A 22,366-nucleotide genomic window follows, 5' to 3' on the forward strand; every position below is an offset into this window, starting at 1 on the left:
TTCGACATTGGACCATTTGCATTTGGGGAGGGGGGGGGGGGATATTTATGATTAGAAGTGTGTTAAATGCTATTTAAAAATTTATTTGATACGTATATAACACCAAATCGCCTTCATTCGACATTGGACCATTTGCATTTGGGGAAGGGAGGGGAGGGTAGTGTAATGACCTAGTCATTTTCATTTCTTTCCCTTTCTTCAAATTTTGCGGATAATTTTTTTTTTTCATTTTGTTTTCCTTTTCGGGTTCGATTTCCCGCCTCTTAGTGTCGTCTCGAGTGCTCGGAAATGGTTTCTGAGACTCTTTCCTTTGGATTGACAACTTCATTTGAGTACCGAGTCATTTCCACATTTTTTGTTTTTTTGACACTATTCATTTTTTCGTCTTTTCCCTTTTTCGTCCTTTAGTCGTTTTTCATTTTGCCTTACTTAACCTCACTTTTTGTGCTCGGATTTGATTCCGGCTTGGCATACGTCCATGATATTTAAATTTCATGACATCTACATTTTTACTTTGGTAGAAATGCATATTAAATGCTTACTTTCTTTATAAAAGGCATAAAAACAAGACTTTTTGTAATTATCCATAACTTGAGGGGTTTTTGGGTAATTAAGTAAAGTAATTATTTTTTGTCTTAGGGACCATTTTACAAATTAAATTGGAAGATATTTTCAAAAAGGACCTTTTTGCAATTTCCGAAAAATGTGACAAGTGTCATATTCTTATGGTGCCACTTGTTGATTTTGTGGTGGAACCACTTGGAGGCTTAATCTCATGACACATGGAGGGTGGAGATTCACCCACTTGTTGTCCTAGGATTGGTCTACTTGTTGGCATGGATGGTTGACAAGTGTAGGGTTAATATTTAATCTTGGAAGCTTACTTGGATTCATGACAAGTGTAGGACTCACCTTTAGTCTTGCATTAGTGTGTGTATGAGAGGTAGTGCAAGAGCACCTAGTGAGTGGAGAAGCCCACCAATTTAGCTTAGGGTTTACACATTTTAATTCATTCATCACTTTCCTCTCAAGAACCCTAAGGAAGCCACCATTGGAGAAAAGCTTGACTAGTAGCTTTGACTTCATTTTTGGTGTCTTTTCACTCACCTTAGAACTTTGAACTTAGAATACTTTTTGTTCCCCTCATCCTCCTCTTCAAAACCCTTGAAGGATCTAGCCTAACTCCTAGTTTTACTTTGGTATCTAGAGATTCAATTCTCTAGTGAGGTATTGATCTATTATTTTGAAGTATTTTTATGTCATTATTGAGTATTTTATATGCATGGAAGAGAAGGACTTGTATTTTGCCCTTAAACTGCTTTAACTTGAAATTAATCTTGTCAAATTAAATATAGAATATGAAAATATACTCAATTAGCTTTCATTTAGTTTTGGTTTCATGTAATTTGGGTTTAAAATGAATTAGTTATGAATTTTTGAAATTGCAAGCTAGTTGTTGGAAATTTGAAGCTTTTCCTTTTTGGTCCGGAAATGAATTTTTATATAGAGCTTTGGTGCTTCAATTGCCTTGAAATTTTTACTGAAACTTCCCCCATGGGTTTTACACTACTCAAAAAATTTTCACGATTTTAGAGCATTTCTAATTTTTTTTAAAAATCCAAAACTATCTGCTGTCCATGTTTTTATTGCAGCTGGAAAACATATTTTTAGATGATTTATTTCACTAACCTTTTGACATTGGATCATGGCTTAAATTTTCAGTTTTACACTCTCATATGTTTACTTCCAAAATAAATTAGGTTTCCCAATTTGAATGTCAAATGAATTTTTCACGAATTTTCAAAGTTGGAAGCTACAGGCTGAAAATGTGTTTTCTGGGCAAAATTTGTTTCAAAGTTGTGGTTCAAAACTGTTTCAATTGGGAAAATATTTTGTTAAACTAAATTGATATTATCAAATTAAAGTGTTTAAGCTTTCATTGGGCTTTGGATTCATTCAATTTGGGTTAGAATTGAATTTTTTATGAATTTTACAAGTTGAAGGTAGCAAGCTGAAAAATCTATTTTGCGGACCGAAAATTTGGGGCGATTTCATTTTGGTGGTAATTGGGATTTTCATTCCAATTGAGGTAGGGAATGTTTTAGGATTATTTGTGTGTTGTATTGTGTGTTTGCCATGATTATACAACATATATGTATGCCTTGTATCAAATCTAGAAAGTTAGTAATTTTTATTTCTTTGTATAAGATTTAACATTTATGATGATATATAACTTTGATTTGAATTGTAACATGCTAGGAAATTATGCTTAGATATGTTGGTTAACATATATTAAATTTGGATCATTTGATTAAGAATTACAACTTTTATTTAATATTTATCTTTAGTGAAAGTTTAATTCACATGGTTGTATCAAGCATTAAATCAAGTTGTAATGTGGTATTATAATAGGCCTTGGTATGTTCTCTAACATAGATTAAATTGAGGGCATTCGGAATTGTTTAAAAATCTAGAGGAAATTAATTAATTAGCTTGATTAATTTTGTTTTAAGTGTTTTAACCACTTAACTTGTCATTTGATATTATATATATGATGACCATGACATGTCTTTCAATATATATTAAATTGAGGTTATTTGGATTAACTTGGAATTTAGAGAATTTAATTATTTATATTTAATTAAATTCTACTTTATTACTCCATGGATTTAATTGCATTTTGGAAGTTGTTTCTATATTTAAATCATAGATTTGGATTTGATGTATGTTCACTTGATTACTTTTGAGCATTGGATAACATAGTTGTTACTTTTATATTCATGAGAATATGTTTTTCCTTATTGAATATATTGTTGCTATGTGTAAGGAATTGCACACTTTGTATTTGACATCTTACATGCCACAGTAGTTATGAATTTTGAAATTGTATTATATAAGTTTCCAAAATTTGGATTGTGCTTGGTAAATAGTTGATATCTTGTATATACATGTTGATATATATACGTTGTTGCACAATTTGTTGATTTTGAAAACTTGGGGATGTCGTTGTTTGGCTACGGCTAGGACTTGGTTCTAGTACGGGGATTGTCCCTCTATACAGTCTAGTGCGCACATAGGGAGGTTACCCATGGGCTAGTAACCTTAAAGTAACTATGTTGTCGGTCTGATCCGGTGTGACGCCCGAGTATCCACTTTGTTTGATTTCGAATTTCATTTCAAGTTGATAACTAGATGATATCGTAACTTGTTGTTCCTTATTTGATTTCCTATTTTGAGCTTAAGATGTAGCTTTGTGAAAACATGTTTCATGCGTTGTTTTGGAAGTTCCATTGTTGGTTAAATTGCATCGATATCATAATTTGTGTTTTTATGTTCAAATGTAGTTTAAGAATGACCTTATAGATTCATTTTGAACATAGACGTTAGGTGGCATGACCCACCCTTGTTGTTTTCGTATTTTGGATTTCAAGTTGAAGACTTTGAGAATCTATATCTTGTTGCCTTATATAACATGTTTCCATGTTGTTTGAATTGCATGAACAATGTGATTATGATATAAATGATCTAGGTAGCTTAGGATGCTCCCTGGGTCTCATCTTGATATAGACGTTAGGTGGCATGAGCCCCTTTAACATGTTTCACTATAAGGTAATAAAATTGTAAAATGCTAGGTCGATGCATGCTCATCTCTTACGAGTAGCTTTATGTTACTCACCCCTACGATACTGGGGCATATTTCAGGTACAGGACTCAGGATTTGAAGATTCCATTGCTCCTTAGATGGCTTACAGTTTCTATGTTTTTATTTTATGCAAGTGTTAGCATAAGATGCCTCTTTGTAGCCCTATTTGTTTAAACTTGTATTCGTTGATTCGTATATCTAAAGTATACGTAAGTGCACTCTTTTCAATATATTTAACATGTATGAGATGAGGCCGGAGGCCAATAACATGTATCTCGTTTTCTATGCACTTTTGTTTTCAAAGTTTATTATGAAAATATTGGAAAATGTTGAGTCATTACTTCATAACTTTCGCATCGGGTGTTGGAATTTCATATCTTTTCTGCTCGGACTCAGAATCAGACGATTCTTGAGTCTAATTTTGTTCATTTTTCGTTGTCCTTCCAATGGTGTGCACGGTGGCACCATTTTCAGTGAGAAATGACCATTTTACCCTTAGTTCATCTCTTTTCGGGTTAGGCATTCTTGCTTCATTTGCTTGGCTCATTTGAGTTCCGTGGCTTCATGGAGAGTCATTTTGGGGCCTTAGGGATGACGTACATCTCTTAAGGTCATTTGACTTCTTTCGCTTCTGCATTTCGTGTTCGTTATCGGGTCAACTTCCGGTTCATCACTAACGCATCGGGTTGAGAAATCTGGGTCGTTACAGGGAGGGGGGGATATTTATGATTAGAAGTGTGTTAAATGCTATTTAAAAATTTATTTGATAAAGTATATTAGTTATTAGATTTTTAGAAACAAAAATATGAAAATAAATATAATAAAAAAGTGTTTCAAGTTTAAAATATTAAATGGTTGATTAAAAATATCATTTGAGTTTTTTCTTTTTTCTTTTCTTTTATTTTTTAGTTTGATAAACAATAACTACAGTGCAAAAGCAAAAAAAATATTTTTTATTATTTACAAGTACTTTGATATCATTCAAATGATAACAAAAACACGTTAGCGAAAAAAGGTGGTGACGCCCCCAGGGGCTTGGTAGAGTTGGTAAGGCAACAGCCTGGGGTGTCATATGTCCCAGGTTCGAACCCGTCCATTCTCATTATATTTCCTGACTAAAATTGGTGCTGAGGTGTGGGGCCGTTGACAGTATTCTCATATTTGTAACCTAAGGTGGGTCCCGAATGGGCCCTAGCTATGAGGGTTCCGGTAAAAAAAAATAATAATAATAATAATAATAAAAAAGGGGTGGTGACCAATATTGTTGCATTCTTTAAATAATTAAATAATGTCAGCTCCACAAGTACTCCTGTTATTATGTTATCCACACACGAAGTGGAAGTTGATGGCACGCACCCTCCTTCTACTCCAATGGAAGGTCTGAGCAACCCATTTCCGGCCAATACACAGATAAAAGTAAAACTACCTCAATCTTTGCTCCTTCACAACCACCACCATCTCATAATCCAATCATCAATTCTGTCCCCTCAAACACTCAAGAAAACTAAGCATGTTAAGCAAACATTCAGGATAAGGGGAAGAAGATTCGCAGAAGAAAATGCATTCCCGATGTCTTTACCACTTCACACCAAGAACCCACATGTCATTTGTAAAGATATACAAAGATTTGCTAACCAAAACAAACTCCAGGAGGCTCTCATCATCTTAGACTACTTGGACAAACAAGGTATCCCAGTTAATCCCACCACTTTCTCTTCCCTCATCGCTGCTTGTGTTCGATTGAAATCTTTAACACAAGGAAAACAAATTCACGCTCATATTCGAATAAATGGGCTTGAAAACAATGAGTTTCTATGCACCAAGCTTGTCCACATGTACTCGTCTTGTGGTTCCATTGACGACGCCAGACAGGTGTTCGATGAAATGCCTTGCAGAAGTGTCTACCCATGGAATGCATTGCTTAGGGGCAATGTGGTTTTGGGTGGGCGGAAATATCGAGAGGTACTGGGTACATTTTCAGAAATGCGGGAATTGGGCGTGAAATCGAATGTGTACACTTTTTCTTCTTTGATCAAGAGTTTTGCAGGGGCTTCGGCGCTTAGGCAAGGTTTAAAGACACATGCCCTTTTGATGAAGAATGGGTTGTTGAGCAGCTCCATCCTTGGGACGAGTTTGATTGACTTGTACTTTAAATGTGGCAAAATCAAGCTTGCCCGCCAGATGTTTGAAGAAATTAGTGAGAGAGATATTGTGGTGTGGGGAGCGATGATTGCGGGCTTTGCACATAATAGGCTGCAAAAGGAAGCATTGGCGTATGTGAGGTGGATGAGAAGGGAAGGGATATATCCGAATTCAGTTATATTGACTATAATTCTTCCTGTGATTGGAGAAGTATGGGCTCGAAAACTTGGGCGGGAGGTTCATGCTTATGTAATCAAGACAAAGAGTTACTCAAAGCAGTTGTTTATTCAGTCTGGTTTAATTGATATGTATTGCAAGTGTGGGGACATGGGTTCAGGAAGAAAGGTGTTCTATGAATCTATGGAAAGGAATGCTATTTCTTGGACTGCTTTGATGTCCGGTTACATCTCAAATGGGAGGCTCGAGCAAGCTTTGAAATCAATTGTTTGGATGCAGCAAGAAGGGTTCAAACCTGACGTTGTCACAGTCGCCACAATTGTTCCGGTTTGTGCACAGCTGAGGGCTTTGAAGCAAGGAAAGGAGATTCATGGTTATGTTGTGAAGAATGGTTTCCTCCCCAATGTATCCATCACTACTTCCTTAATGATGATGTACTCAAAATGTGGTTCCTTAGGGTATTCTTTTAAACTCTTTGATGCTATGGAGAAGAGGAATGTAATCTCATGGACGGCCATGATTGACTCGTACATGGGAAGTGGGTGTCTACATGAAGCACTTTGTGTGTTTAGGTCGATGCAGGTGTCGAAACACAGGCCCGACTCAGTTGCCATAGCAAGGGTGTTGAGTGTTTGCAGTGTACTCAGAGCTTTGAAGCTTGGGAAGGAGATACACGGACAGATATTAAAGAAAGATTTAGGGTCAATCCCTTTTGTTTCTGCAGAGATTGTGAAGATGTATGGAATGTGTAGACTAATTGATAAAGCAATGTTGGTTTTTGACGCAATCCCTGTAAAGGGATCAATGACATGGACTGCCATCATAGAGGCTTATGGTAATAATGGTCAGTATCTAGATGCAATTAATCTTTTTGAAAAGATGAAATCTGATGGTTTCTCTCCTAACCATTTCACTTTTAAAGTGGTTCTATCTATATGCGAGAGAGCTGGATTTGCAGACGAGGCGTGCAAAGTCTTCAGTTTAATGACTCGAAAATATAAAATTAAAGCATCAGAAGAACATTACTCTAGCATTATTGGACTTCTCAGCAATGTGGGTCGTGTTGGGGAGGCTCAAAGATACATCCAACTCAGATCATCATCATCCTTGGCATGACCGACAGGAGAAGATCGAGATCTGCTGCTTGTGCCTTGTTTTGTCTGGAGAATCAGCAAGATACATCCGCCAACTTCTTATGTTTTGCTGAGCGAATGTATAGGTATATGTAGTTCATTCATCATGATATATAAATGAATAATTATTTTTAGGCCAATGAAAGGCAGAAAGCATGAGCTAAAATGTTTGCATCCATTGATACATTATGATGAGATCAAGTGTGTTTCTGCCATTCCAGCAGTTGATGACGCTGCCACTACCGGCAGCTTTAATCCCTTCTCTTTATCTTCTAGAACAACTGCCTTGCCATTTGTTAGAATGTTAATCTAGATTCTTTTGTTTTCCTACGTACATGCATAATTAATTATGGTTAATGTATATTTTTGTGTGACTTTTGAATTTAGAATAATGGTTGTTTAGGGAGATGAATGATGTTAGGAGAAATGAATCATGGGAGGGGAGATGAATGTTAATAAATTCGTACTAAAGGTGTAGTCAATAAATAGAAGTTTGTCTCTCTTTCAAAATCAAGCAAAATAGAGGGAAATCAAAGCCTTCAAGTTATGGTATATTATTGGCCTTCATTTATTGTGATTTGTGGTCAAGAGATCAAGTTTAGTCTCTTGAAAGCTCCATTGTTCTAGCCTTTGTCCCATCACCATTAACACCTTCAACTGTCTTCCCATTTCCTTTTGTTAGTGAGCAAACTGCAGGGATTCCATCTCCTTAGCCTTCTGCTCCAATTTCTCCGAAAGTGTTTTTACGAATAATGAACCCACCCACTAACCACTTCGAACTCTTGTATGGTTTGCAAACTTTGGATACTTACAATCAATAGCAAACTACACATCATTTCTTCACCAGTGTTTGATGTTGATTCTTCACAATTTCCAATTTCAATCTCCTAAGAGCAGGTCCAACAGGGGACCCAATCTGCTCCATTATGGGTCACCAAAATTGGGCCACACCATTTGGATCGGGAAATGGGTCACCAAAGACCCTGTTAGCAATTGCGGGCTTACCATGTGGGCTTGCCTATTTTTTTTTTTTTTTTAATTGTGGCCCGACTAACTGTAGCTTAGCCCAGGCTACTGTTTTGAAGGGCGTGTTTGGCTGAAATATTACCCAAAAATCAGGTTTTTGGGTTATTTTGGTTTTTTTTTTTTCCCCTCAACATAATTGAACCAAAGAGCCGTTAAGGCACTATTTGGCTGACACAAACAGTGCCTTAAAGGCTTTTTGGGGCAAAAAAAAGTTTAAAACAATTGAAAAAAAGTGATTTCTTTTATTTTTTTTTATTTTTTTTTATTTTTTTCCTTTTGTAAAATTTTAATGTTTTTATTGACATTATAGCCGTTTTAGGCACTGTTTGGCTGACCCAAACAGTGCTTTAACGGCTTTATTGGCTAACCAAACAATTTTTTTTATTTTTTGTCCCAAACAAATTCAAATTTATTTTAAAATATGATTTTTTTATTGAAAAAAAAAAAATTTGAACCTTTGTTTTCACCTCTATAAATTAATAAATCAAATGATATTAGATATTGTATTGTTTATAAAATTTCATACATACTGGCTAAATAATTTAATCAAAAAACAATTTAATTATTTATTTCAAAATAAAATATTACATAATAAATATTCCATTACATAAACTTTATAACAATTTTAAAATAATTAAATGCAACATAAATTAAACATTTTCTTCACCAAAGCGGTTCCACAAAATTTCAATTAAATCTTTTCTCAACTACATATTTGTCTCTTTGTTGCGAATTTGGACTTGGCGAGAGTAAATGTGATGTGTGCCGCTAAAACCGATGGATTTTGAATTAAAGTGGGAATCGAGATTGTCTCCTCCAGTGGCGGAGTCCATCTTCCAACATTGGCATGGCACTCATCTTCAATGATTATGTTGTGAAGGATGATGCATGTTTTCATTATAAGGCACAAGTGTAACGACTTGAAAAATCTAATAAAATTCCTCAATTTTTTCAAATTACAAATACATCAATATACTCCTAGAATCATAAAAAAAAAAAAAAAATACCCTTGATTTATACAAAACTTAGTATATATAAAAAAATCTCCAAATAATTAAAATAAATCCACAATGCCAACTCCTCCAGCCAAGCCCGAAATTAACAATCCACATTCATCCTCTGTACTTGAAATTGGAAGGTGGTGAGACGGGAAGTTCCAGTATGAAAAACCATAATAAGAATTTTAGGGAGGTTTCATGAAAATTAGCTTCATAAAATATACATATGCTTTTGAACAAAATACATATATGCAATTTGAGCAAAATAACAGTAAACAAAATATTTGAAGCAAAATCACCCTAAGCTATACACTGAAAGATAATTATTCATCTCCGGATTATCCAAGCTTCAAACTCTCAGCCTTCTCTGCCTTCACAGCCTTCTCTGCCTCCTCTCTATACTACTCGAATTTTTCTCTCTCTTAGCAATTTCTATTTTTTTTTTTTCCTAGCAATAAGAAAAAGCCACACGACATCTACAAAGCATAACCAAACAAAACAACCTTACACACAAAGGCATAGGATAGACAACAAACAAAGCCACCACAAGATACGATCACAAAGATCCTACAACCATACAAGCAATCTACGGCCCAACCAAAGATAAAACCCATAGTCATCTGGTAATGCTTAATTGCAAGCCACAAATATGGGCTTAAAATAGCACCTAATTGAACATCGGTTCCATTGAACAGACCCACCATTGATTGGGCTAAGCCATAACCAAAAAGGCCCATTTGGTTCTGCTCACTCCAACATCCATTAAGATCTTCACCTAGGCCTATACTATCTTTCCCATCTTGGCCACACGCAAAGAAAGCGTAACAAACACGAGGTCAGATGACAAGACAGATGGACAGTCCACAATAGTGACAAGAAATTGGGTCTGACGAAAAACAAAGCCCACATCCACAAAGTCTGTAGGCACCAGTAAAACAACTATCTGTGCACTGCCTACGTGGTTTGGTGGTTACAAGATAAGCCACCCATAGGGTCCACTGCTTCAATATAGACCCCCAAATTTACGTGCCCACCACACTAATGAAACAGAACCATCATGACTTTTGACTTTTAAGGGTCATTCTGATTGATAATTAAATGACGTAGGTTTCGAGCAGAACCCTAAGTTGCCGGCAACCAAGAAGTAGGAAGAATTGTTGTCACTAACTAATCCTTAAATGTTGAATCTTTCACAACAGAGAAACCACAGCAACCCAGACTAGCAACCAAAACGCCGTTAATAATCCGATGCTCTACCGGACCATTATTTTCCTAGGTACCCATCCACAGACCAGAAGTGATGCCGTCTAGCACCACCATGGATTCAAGTGATGAATTGATGCAGTGATAAAGCATGTTCGTGGCTGAAACTGATAGACTGGTGTTGCTACAAAAGGAAAAAAGCAAACCCGCCAAGGTAATAGAACACTTAACAAAGAAAAGCGGGTCTAGATTACTGATTTTAAGAGAGCTTGATGGCTGATCGTCATCCCCACTAGCAAACATCTTAGTTAGAGGGAATGAGAGAAAACAGACAACCAACAAAGAAATAGATGCAAAAAGGAATTGGAGAAAATATAGAGCAAAACAGTAAACAAAGGAGCTCTTACTAATACCAGGATCAAAAGGATATTTGGTATGGCCCTCCTCCAAAAGATTACCAATTCTCCAAAAGACATGAAGGAGTACCATGACCACAAACGTTCCCAGCCTGTGACGACCCTGGATTTTTCAACCCAGTGTGTCCTGTGATGACCCGAAACGGATCCAAAATACGGAAGCAAAGGATATAAAAATGGTCTCTAGAGATACAATACGTCTCTAAGACACCAATGTGACCCTCAATGAGGTCACGGAACCCAAAGAGAATAAATGCGGAAGCAATGTTTCAAAAATGGATAAGAATGAACCTAGGGGAAAAATGGTCATTCCACACTGAAATGGGTGCCACCGTGCACACCATTGGAAAGACAACAAAAAATAAATGAATTTAGACTCAAGAATCACCTGATTCGGAGTCCGGATGACAAAGATATCAAGTTCTGAAGTCGAAGGAAGGGAAACCCTATCCCAGTTCAAACCAAAAACAGACACTACCTTACTAAAACTTGAATATCTTAAGCTACAAGAAGAATCTGAAGGTCTAATTGGTACCATTGGAAATCTTATTTCAACACGGTCAATTTAGACTTAAGAACAGACCAATTCAGAGTTAAAACGAAGAAGATATGATAGTTTGAAGTCGGAGGTGCAGTGCTGAACCAAGACACAAACACACACACATATGAACAGTACCTCGAGCGCTCGAGCAAGGGCTTTGAGCTCTTGAACGGCACATACCCAAGGGCCAAAACACTCTGGCCCAACTTCGAGCGCTCGAGCGACATCTTCGAGCACTTGTTCTGCTAAAAGCATAGCAGAAATTTGAGTTTGAAATGTGATTTTGAGGACTTTTTGGGCCTTTTTGAAAAAAACACAAAGAAGAAACTACCCTCAAAATCATGTTTTCTAGCCAACCATGCCAAAAGAAAACTTTATTTTTCATGTGAAAACCCTAAAATACCCTTATGCTCAGTTTAGGCTCAAAACGGCAAAAATGTGAATTTGCACCAAACATACATTTGACCACAAATGCACTTCTAGGCTAAAATGAATATACACGCAAACGTAATAAGTGATTTTAAGCGTGCGGGAATGGTCTGCGACTCCCAGAAATGGTCGAGTCAAAATTCGACCCCCCAACGGCCAAAAAGGCGAAAATGAATTTGAAATGGATATTTTGAAAACCAAAATTAGCAAATGATTGGAAATTACCGTTTGGCCCTTGGCTACACTTCATGCATAATTAATGAGATCTTACGGAAGAATCAAAACGGAATTCCCACACCCGATGCAAACATAGTGAGACAAAAACTTAACATTTTTTTTTAATATTTGCATAATATTTCATGAAGTCAAAAGTACATAGAATAGAAATACATGTCATTGGCCTTCGGCCTCATCTTATACATGTCAAATACATTGAAAGGAGTGCACTCATGTGCACATTACATAAATGGAATCAAATATACACATTTGACAAAAAAGACTATAATTGGCATTCCGAGCTAGCCTTCACAAAAATGGAAGTCTTCAAGTCTACAAGTTATCCAAGCATAATGGGAGTCTCAACTTTAATTCTTGTACCTGAAATATGCCCTAGTATCGTAGGGGTGAGTAACATAAAGCTACTCGTAGGAAATGAGCATGCATTGACTTACGTTTTACAAGTTTGTATGATTTAATTATTGTGGTTCATTTCACCTAACGTCTATGTCAAATGTAAGACTCAAGGAACATCCTAACTACCTAAGATCATTTCTAGCATCAATCACCTCATTCGTGCAATTTTAGCAACATAGGGTCATGCTTACACAAAGCAACAACATAGGAGCATGCTTACACAAAGTAACAACATATAGATTCTCAAGGTAATCAACTTGAAGTCTAAAATGCAACATCAACTAAATATAACAATTTAACATAATTAGAATATCTAATACCACACATCAAGACATAGGTTCTCTAGGTTATCAACTAGAAATCTAAAAGTATGCAATCAACTAAATATATCAATTTAGTATGAATGTACTTGACAACATCGAAATGATTCATTAAAGTCATAAAGGTCGATGTACTTAACAACATCAAAATGATTCATTAAAATCCTAAACATGGATGTACTTAACAACATCAAAATGATTCATTAAAATCATAAACATAGATGTACTTAACAACATCAAAATGATTTATTAAAATCATAAACATGGATGTACTTAACAACATCAAAATCGCCAATAACCAAAACCACAAGTTACAATATAAACATGATTGTTAACTTGGAATTGAATGCGAAACCAAATAGTGGAAGACTTGGACATCTAAGCTCGGAATTCTGCCGAGACCTCAATGGTTATTCCGAGCACTAACCCGCAGGGAAGACCACCCTAAGTGCGCATTATCTCAATTGGGGAGAACTCATACCTCCCGCACTAGAACCAAACTCTAGCCATGTCACTTGTTGCAACAATGTCCCAAGATTCCAAAAATAAACCAAATAAGTTCATAACTTATATATAACTTATATAATGGATGAAAACACCTTCCATGCACAAGTAGGTTGAAACCACACAATCCATGCCTTAGAGTTTCAATTCTAAAATGACATACATAATGTCAATTACAAAGTGTGCAATTCACTACACATGGCATCAATATATTCCATAAAGAAAACATGTTCTCATGAATATAAGTATAACAACAAAGTTGTCCAATGCTCAAAACACAACAAAGTGAATACATAACAAGTTCAAGTCCATGATTTGAATATAGAAACAACTTCTAAAATACCAATAGATCCATGGAGCCATTAGATAGAATTTAATTAAACAAGATGATTAAATTCTCTAGATTTCAAATCAAATTCGAATAACCTCAAATTAATATATGTTAAACAACATAGCATGCTCATTACATATATCAAATCAAAAGTGTCAAATGAGCAAGATAGCATCATATATAATTTAATTAATTTAAATTAATCAAATCTCTAGATTTCAAAAGTTGTCTAAATGATCTCAAATTAATATATATCAAGCACTAAGTCATGGTCATGCCATATACCAAGTCTAATATGGATTACAGGCAAAACACAATTTACTAGAATTTAAATCAAATTAAATTCATTTAATCTCTAGATTTGAAAACTCATCTAAATCAACCCAAATTAATATATATCAAAGATCAACTCATGGCCATGCCATTTACTAGGTCTAAAATGATTCATATGCAAGATATGATAAATCACTAATTTCTCAAGTTAGAAAAAGACATGCATACAACTTATATAAGCATCAATAGCATGCAAAAAACAAAAATATAACCCTATAACATCCCCTACCTCACTAGAGAAGTGTCTCTCTAGAATTCAAGGCAAATCTACACAAAATAGCAAACCCTTCTAGGGTTATAAAGAGGAAGATGAGGGGAACAAAATGTATTCCCAAGTTCAAGCTTGGAAATCAATGGAAGGCTCTCAAAAATCAAGGTCAAAGCTTAAGGCTTTAGGCTCCATCCATGGAGGCTAGGGTTTTCTTTACAAAAGAGGGAGGAAATGGAAAATGATGATGATGAAATGTGAGTGGAGGGGATAGAGATCTTCCACTCACTATGTGCTCTTACACTACCTCTCACACACACGCTAATGCAAGATCAAATTGTGAGCCTACACTTGTCACTCATCCAAGTATCTATTGTAGGCTTAATCCTAAGCCTACACTTGTCAACCATCCAAGCCAACAAGTGCACCAATCCTAGGCCAACAAGTGGGTGAATCTTCACCCTCCATGTGTCATCATCCAAGGCCTCAAAGTGTCTCCACACAAATGTCAACAAGTGGACCAATGAGAGTGTAACACTTGTCACACTTTCTGAAAATTGCAAAGAGTTCCTTGTCCAAAATATCTTCCAAATTAAATTGCAAAATGGTCCCTAAGACGAAAAATAATTACTTTACAGTAATTACACAAAAACCCCAAAAGTTAGGAAAATTACAAAAAGGTTATGCGTCTATACCCTTTACAAGAAAAGTAAGCGCTTAGCATGCTTTTCTACAAAAGTGAAAATACACATAGCATGGAATTTAAATATCATGGATGCATGCAAAACCGGAATCAAATCCGAACACGAAAAGTGAGGTTATGCTAACAAAGTGACAACCGAGAAAAAGACGAAAAGTGAATAGTGTCACAAAAGTGAAAATGTGAAAATGACTCGGTCCTTAAAGGAAGTCGTCAACCCAAGGAGAAGAGTCTCGGAAGCCATCCCTGAGCACTCAAAATGACATTAAGTGACGAGAAACTGAACTCAGAAAGGAAAAGATCAACGGAAAAAAAAAATCCGTGAAAATTTGAGAAAAGGAAAGGAAAGAAAATGACCGGGTCATTACAACCTTCCCACCTTAAAGGGATTTCGTCCCCGAAATCCAGCCCCAACCACCAAAAGGCGAAACTAGGAAAAACTAGAGAGTACATCTCTGAGTATCCCACACAACACGCTACACCAGCGACCTTAAAGCTGAAAGGAACCCCACAACCTAGTGTCATTTACACCTACGTGCTCATGACAAGACATCCTCTCAAAGAAAAAGTGACTACATGGCCACACGACAAGTCAAAAGTCACACACATAACCTAAAGCCAGACAAAGGAATGGAAGACAACAACTGTAAGCATTCCTCCTGATGAACCTCCAAACTGATCCAAAAATAACCACTAAAAGAACTCCAAGATAACCACAGATCAAATCAAGGTACAGAACAAAGACAACGTGGCAGTACGAATAGCAACCAGAACCCGTCCACGACGTACTCAAAAGTGCGGTAGCAATGATAGTGCCTAGTACCCGCCCACACTTACTCGTCAGTAAGGTAGCATCGACGGCAACTAGCACTCGCCCACAACACACAACTTAATACGGTAGCATGACAGTATAAGGCACTAGTTCATAACCTGGCTCCCACTAGATCTACCCATAAAACTCTCGATACCAATGACATCAACGTCAAAAATGATCATTACCAAAAGTACTACGGAGACCAACATTTTGTGAGAGTTGAGGTATGGTCCAAAGATGTCCGGCCGGACCATCCTGGCCAATCCCAAAACTCTGACAACAATGTCATAGGTACCGCTACGCTTAAGGCCTTAAATCCTCAATATAACAAAACCAACAACTCCAACGTCTCAAAACACTACTATCAATAACATCAATCACGAATCCAAAGCCTGACAAGCAAAATAGCGCTTACAAAAATAAAAACGAACCTCACAATAAGACATTTCATCGAAAGTCCTTCATATCTCCCTAAAACAGATCAACTACAAGACTACACCGTAATCAAACATCAAATCCGCATCCCTATCATGGATAACTAAATCCTCCAAATATAAATCCACCAAGTGGCACACACATCAGAATGCCAACAACCAAGGTCACAAAATGAATCTCTCAAAACCGTACTTGGAAACACCAAGCTAAATCAAAATTCCTTAATTTTCCATCGATCCATAAACAACCACTGGAACAACAATTCCTCAAAACCATTCCTAGTCATACTAGGACGAGAAAATTCCATAAACAAGCCATATCCAACAAAGATTTTTCAAAACTCTTCCTAAGAGTCAACCACATCAAGGTCTCCAAAACTAAAACAAGTCTCCAAACGACATTCTCAAAAGAGCATCGAGCTCACCTCACGAATAAAACAAATCCTCAATCAAATGGACACAAGTCCCCTTAAAATGATCTCACACCAATCCACTCACATCGAGCACCATAACCCATCAACAACCACGGCAAAACTTCCCAAGGGAAAACACGAAAGAAAAGGAACCACCAGTCCTAAAAAGGACAACACCATGACTCAGTATCTGAAATAAAAGACAACAAGTTCAAAGATTTCACCCCCTACACGGAAGTAAGTCGACCAAAATCAACCAAATCCTCACCAAGGACTCAAGACAACAATGGTGATCCTTACGGACCAACCAAACCCCAAAATCGTGCACAAGGCGACGAAGAGAAGAGACTCACTCCTTGTGAAGTCCCTTACTCAAACCAAGAAAAGATGAGAAACCCTATTCTCCCACAAATGTCAACACGACAAACACAAAAAGGGAACAAAAGGGGAAACTGAATATGGAAGTCATGCTTATAACAAGGAATGCAACTACCAAATAAATAAATCTACTCACATAGATAAAAATCAAGGGTACATGTAGCAAGTTTCCACGTAAGCACAAAATCATGTCACTAAAACACAGTAACAACATAGCATATCTAAGCATATAAAGAAGGCATGCTAATGTCACACAATAAGATGACTAATGTGGATACATTTCCACCTACTCATGTATCACAATATCTGAAATCATACTACTAACATGGTATTAAATGAAACTGCAGAAAATAAAATGATGCAACAATGAACTCCATGGACATCATGTCCTAAAGTGTCTAAGAAAAAGGAAAGACCAGTCCTAGCCATAACTGTCTTCAAAAACCAATGCGACAATAACCTGTTTCAAAACAAACGTGAGCCTTTACCATAATGGTAAGACTCCAACAATCCAACTCCGAATCTAGAGGTGACACTATAAATGACACTAACAATGCAATGCTCTCACCAACCCAAAACATCGATCAATCGACTCGATCCCAAAAGTATCATCACACAAAGAGAACTCAAACAAAATGGCTACTTTAGCCATACAATCAGACAACCGAATCAATCTCCAAAATCATCCTTAAAACGACCATCAATCACCATCTCAACACCAGACGCTCAAAACAAAACTCACATCATCACCAACCAAAAAGACAACGCCTATCACAACAAAACCAACATTGATTCCATCCGAACTGCACTTGTAGCTAGCTAGTACGATAGCATGACAGTGCCATGCACCCGCCCACAAATGTACCTGCCCACAAAAATTGCAATCTCAGAAGAACCCTCCTGGACAATCAAGGATCTCAAGAGGTCCATAACTTCATAATGGCCCAAAACCAACAAATCCACCACTACGGTAACGCCAAATGACTCATCTCACAAGAGCCTAAACAAAAGGTAACCATCCACCTACCTCAAAACCAATACTAGGTCGACAACAACCTACACTACCATGAAACTGTGACTACAATCACTATCAACCTCAACTCATGCCTTAATGACCAATCCCGTGTCATGCCGAATATGCAACACAGTTATGCATATACAAATCTAATCTAGCATACATCATATGTCATGCTCTTTACAATGGAATCCAAGTAAGCTATACAGTTAGCATACCACATATAGCACATAAACATGTTATCAAAATAAAACATGTTATCATGAAGCATATAAGCACATAGAGCATGGAAACATAAGCATGAAATGCACTCAAAAACCATTGTCTAAGGTATTCAAACCTAGGAGCTTTGTAACCACCTGTGACGACCCTGGATTTTTTAACCCAGTGTGTCCTGTGATGACCCGAAACGGATCCAAAATGCGGAAGCAAATGATAGAAAAATGGTCTCTAGAGATACAACACATCTCTAAGACACCAATGTGACCATTAATGAGGTTACGAAACCCAAAGAGAACAAATGCGGAAGCAATGTTTCAAAACTGGACAAGAATGAACCTAGGGGCAAAATGGTCATTCCACACTAAAATAGGTGCCACCGTGCACACCATTAGAAAGACAACAAAAAATTAATGAATTTAGACTCAAGAATCACCTGATTTGGAGTCCGGACGACAAAGATATCAAGTTCTGAAGTCGAAGGAAGGGAAACCCTATCCCGGTTCGAACCAAAAACAGACACTACCATACTAAAACTTGAATATCTTAAGCTATAAGAATAATCTGAAGGTCCAATTGGTACCATTGGAAATCTTATTTCAACTCGGTCAATTTAGACTCAAGAACGGACCAATTCGGAGTTAAAACGAAGAAGATATGATAGTTTGAAGTCGGAGGTGCAATGCTGAACCAAGACACAAACACACACACATATGAACAGTACCTAGAGCGCTCGAGCAAGGGCTTCGAGCACTCGAATGGTACATGCCCAAGGGCCAAAACTCTCTGCCCCAACTTTGAGCGCTCGAGCGACATCTTCGAGCGCTCGTTCTGCTCAAAGCTTAGCAGAAATCTGAGTCTGAAATGTGATTTTGAGGACTTTTTAGGCCTTTTTGAAAAAAACACAAAGAAAAAACTACCCTCAAAATCATGTTTTCTAGCCAACCATGCCAAAAGAAAACTTTATTTTTCATGTGAAAACCCCAAAATGCCCTTATGCTCAGTTTAGGCTCAAAACAGCAAAAATGTGAATTTGCACCAAACATACATTTGACCCCAAATGCACTTCTAGGCTGAAACGAATATGCACGCAAATGTAATAAGTGATTTTGAGCGTGGGAGAATGGTCCGCGGCTCCCAGAAATGGTCGAGTCAAAATCCGACCCCCCAACGGCTAAAAAGGCGAAAATGAATTTGAAATGGATATTTTGAAAACCAAAATTAGCAAATGATTGGAAATTACCGTTTGGCCCTTGGCCACACTTCATGCATAATTAATGAGATCCTACGGAAGAATCAAAACGGAATTCCCACAGCCGATGCAAACATAGTGAGATAATAACTTAACATTTTTCAATATTTTCATAATATTTTATGAAGTCAAAAGTACATAGAATACAAATACATGTCATTGGCCTCTGGTCTCATCTCATACATGTCAAATACATTGAAAGGAGTGCACTCATGTGCACATTACATAAATGGAATCAAATATACACATTTGACAAATAAGACTACAATTGGCATTCCGAGCCAACCTTCACAAAAATGGAAGTCTTCAAGTCCACAAGTCATCCAAGCATAATGGGAGTCTCAACTTTAATTCACGTACCTGAAATATGCTCCAGTATCGTAGGGGTGAGTAACTTAAAGCTACTCGTAGAAAATGAACATGCATCGACCTACGTTTTACAAGTTTGCATGATTTAATTATTGTGGTTCATTCCACCTAACGTCTATGTTAAAGGTGAGACTCAAGGAACATCCTAGCTACCTAAGATCATTTCTAGCATCAATCACCTCATTCGTGCAATTTTAGCAACATAGAGTCATACTTACACAAAGCAACAACATAGGAGCATGCTTACACAAAGCAATAACATATAGATTCTTAAGGTAATCAACTTGAAGTCTAAAATGCAACATCAACTAAATATAACAATTTAGCATAATTAGAATATCTAATACCACACATCAAGACATAGGTTCTCTAGGTTATCAACTAGAAATCTAAAAGTGTGAAATCAACTAAATATATCAATTTAGTATGGATGTACTTAACAACATCAAAATGATTCATTAAATTCATAAACGTAGATGTACTTAACAACATCAAAATGATTCATCAAAATCCTAAGCGTGGATGTACTTAACAACATCAAAATGATTCATTAAAATCATAAACATAGATGTACTTAACAACATCAAAATGATTTATTAAAATCATAAACATGGATATACTTAACAACATCAAAATCGCCAATAACCAAGACCACAAGTTACAATATAAACATGATTGTTAACTTGGAATTGAATGCGAAACTAAATAGTGGAAGACTTGGACATCTAAGTTCAGAATTCTGCCGAGACCTCAATGGTTATTTCGGGCACTAACCCGCACGGAAGACCACCCTAAGTGCGCACTATCTCAATTGGGGAGAACTCATACCTCCTGCACTAGAGCCAAACTCTAGCCATGTCACTTGTTGCAACAATGTCCCAAGATTCCAAAAATAAACCAAATAAGTTCACAACTTATACATAACTTATATAATGCATGAAAACACCTTCCATGCACAAGTAGGTTGAAACCACACAATCCATGCCTTAGAGTTTCAATTCTAAAATGACATACATAATGTCAATTATAAAGTGTGCAATTCACTACACATGGCATTAATATATTCCATAAAGAAAACATGTTCTCATGAATATAAGTATAACAATAAAGTTGTCCAATGCTCAAAACACAACAAAGTGAATACATAACAAGTTCAAGTCCATGATTTGAATATAGAAACAACTTCTAGAATACCAATAGATCCATGGAGCCATTAGATAGAATTTAATTAAACAAGATGATTAAATTCTCTAGATTTCAAATCAAATTCGAATAACCTCAAATTAATATATGTTAAACAACATAGCATGCTCATTACATATATCAAATCAAAAGTGTCAAATGAGCAAGATATCATCATATATAATTTAATTAATTTAAATTAATCAAATCTCTAGATTTCAAAAGTTGTCCAAATGATCTCAAATTAATATATATCAAGCACTAAGTCATGGTCATACCATATACCAAGTCTAATATGGATTACAGGCAAAACACAATTTACTAGAATTTAAATCAAATTAAATTAATTTAATCTCTAGATTTGAAAACTCATCTAAATCAACCCAGATTAATATATATCAAAGATTAACTCATGGTCATGCCATTTACCAAGTTTAAAATGATTCATATGCAAGATATGATAAATCACTAATTTCTCAAGTTAGAAAAAGACATGCATACAACTTATATAAGCATCAATAGCATGCAAGAAACAAAAATATAACCCTATAACATCCTCTGCCTCACTAGAGAAGTGTCTCTCTAGAATCCAAGGCAAATCAACACAAAATGGCAAACCCTTCTATGGTTATGAAGAGGAAGATGAGGGGAACAAAATGTATTCCCAAGTTCAAACTTGGAAATCAATGGAAGGCTATGAAAAATCAAGGTCAAAGCTTAAGGCTTTAGGCTCCATCCATGGAGGCTAGGATTTTCTTTACAAGAGAGGGAGGAAATGGAAAATAATGATGATGAAATGTGAGTGGAGGGGATAGAGATCCTCCACTCATTATGTGCTCTTACACTACCTCTTACACACACACTAATGCAAGATCAAATTGTGAGCCTACACTTGTCACTCATCCAAGCATCCATTGTAGGCTTAATCCTAAGCCTACACTTGTCAACCATCCAAGCCAACAAGTGCACCAATCCTAGGCCAACAAGTGGGTGAATCTTCACCCTCCATGTGTCATCATCCAAGGCCTCAAAGTGTCTCCACACAAATGTCAACAAGTGGACCAATGAGAGTGACACTTGTCACACTTTCTGAAAATTGCAAAGAGGTCCTTTTCTAAAATATCTTTCAAATTAAATTACAAAATGGTCCCTAAGACGAAAAATAATTACTTTACTGTAATTACACAAAAACCCCAAAAGTTAAGAAAATTACAAAAAGGTTATGCGTCTATACCCTTTACAAGAAAAGTAAGCACTTAGCATGCTTTTCTACAAAAGTGAAAATACACATAGCATGGAATTTAAATATCATGGATGCATGCAAAACCGGAATCAAATATTCTAGTGGTCCTACCACATCATCATTACCTTTTCCTTTCTTTTGCTTTTTCGGCACCATATCTCACCATAATATACATATATACACATTGAAAAAATAATATAACAGCCATCACCCATCACATGCTACCCATGTGGTCAAAGTAAAAGAAAAATTGGCAAAGGATAAGCCACTTTCAGTGGACCCCGCCACCTTCCTAGTTGCATTCCAATTC

General features: G+C 36.5%; 1 protein-coding gene and 1 long non-coding RNA gene across 2 annotated transcripts; both read left to right on the plus strand.

Annotated features, from left to right (window-relative positions):
- The first annotated feature begins 957 nt into the window (after positions 1-957).
- LOC132273403 (uncharacterized) lies at positions 958-3,910 on the plus strand. The gene is made up of 2 exons (XR_009470103.1): positions 958-1,227; positions 3,703-3,910. It is a non-coding gene; the product is annotated as an uncharacterized LOC132273403 (long non-coding RNA).
- A 1,026-nt stretch (positions 3,911-4,936) lies between these two features.
- Positions 4,937-7,458, plus strand: LOC132273404 (pentatricopeptide repeat-containing protein At1g71460, chloroplastic). Its single transcript, XM_059774361.1, has one exon. The coding sequence runs from the start codon at positions 4,961-4,963 to the stop codon at positions 7,076-7,078; it is 2,118 nt and encodes a 705-aa protein (XP_059630344.1). The 5' UTR covers positions 4,937-4,960; the 3' UTR covers positions 7,079-7,458.
- Positions 7,459-22,366: the final 14,908 nt, after the last annotated feature.

This window comes from Cornus florida, unplaced genomic scaffold, assembly GCF_030987335.1.
Source record: "Cornus florida cultivar Cherokee Brave unplaced genomic scaffold, ASM3098733v1 CherokeeBrave_3.0.0_Hap2_Chr09, whole genome shotgun sequence".
Classification (NCBI taxonomy): domain Eukaryota; kingdom Viridiplantae; phylum Streptophyta; class Magnoliopsida; order Cornales; family Cornaceae; genus Cornus; species Cornus florida.

Bases quoted from the DNA above. Each gene is read 5' to 3' on its own strand.
- LOC132273404 (XM_059774361.1), top strand. From the start codon at position 4,961: ATGTTATCCACACACGAAGTGGAAGTTGATGGCACGCACCCTCCTTCT.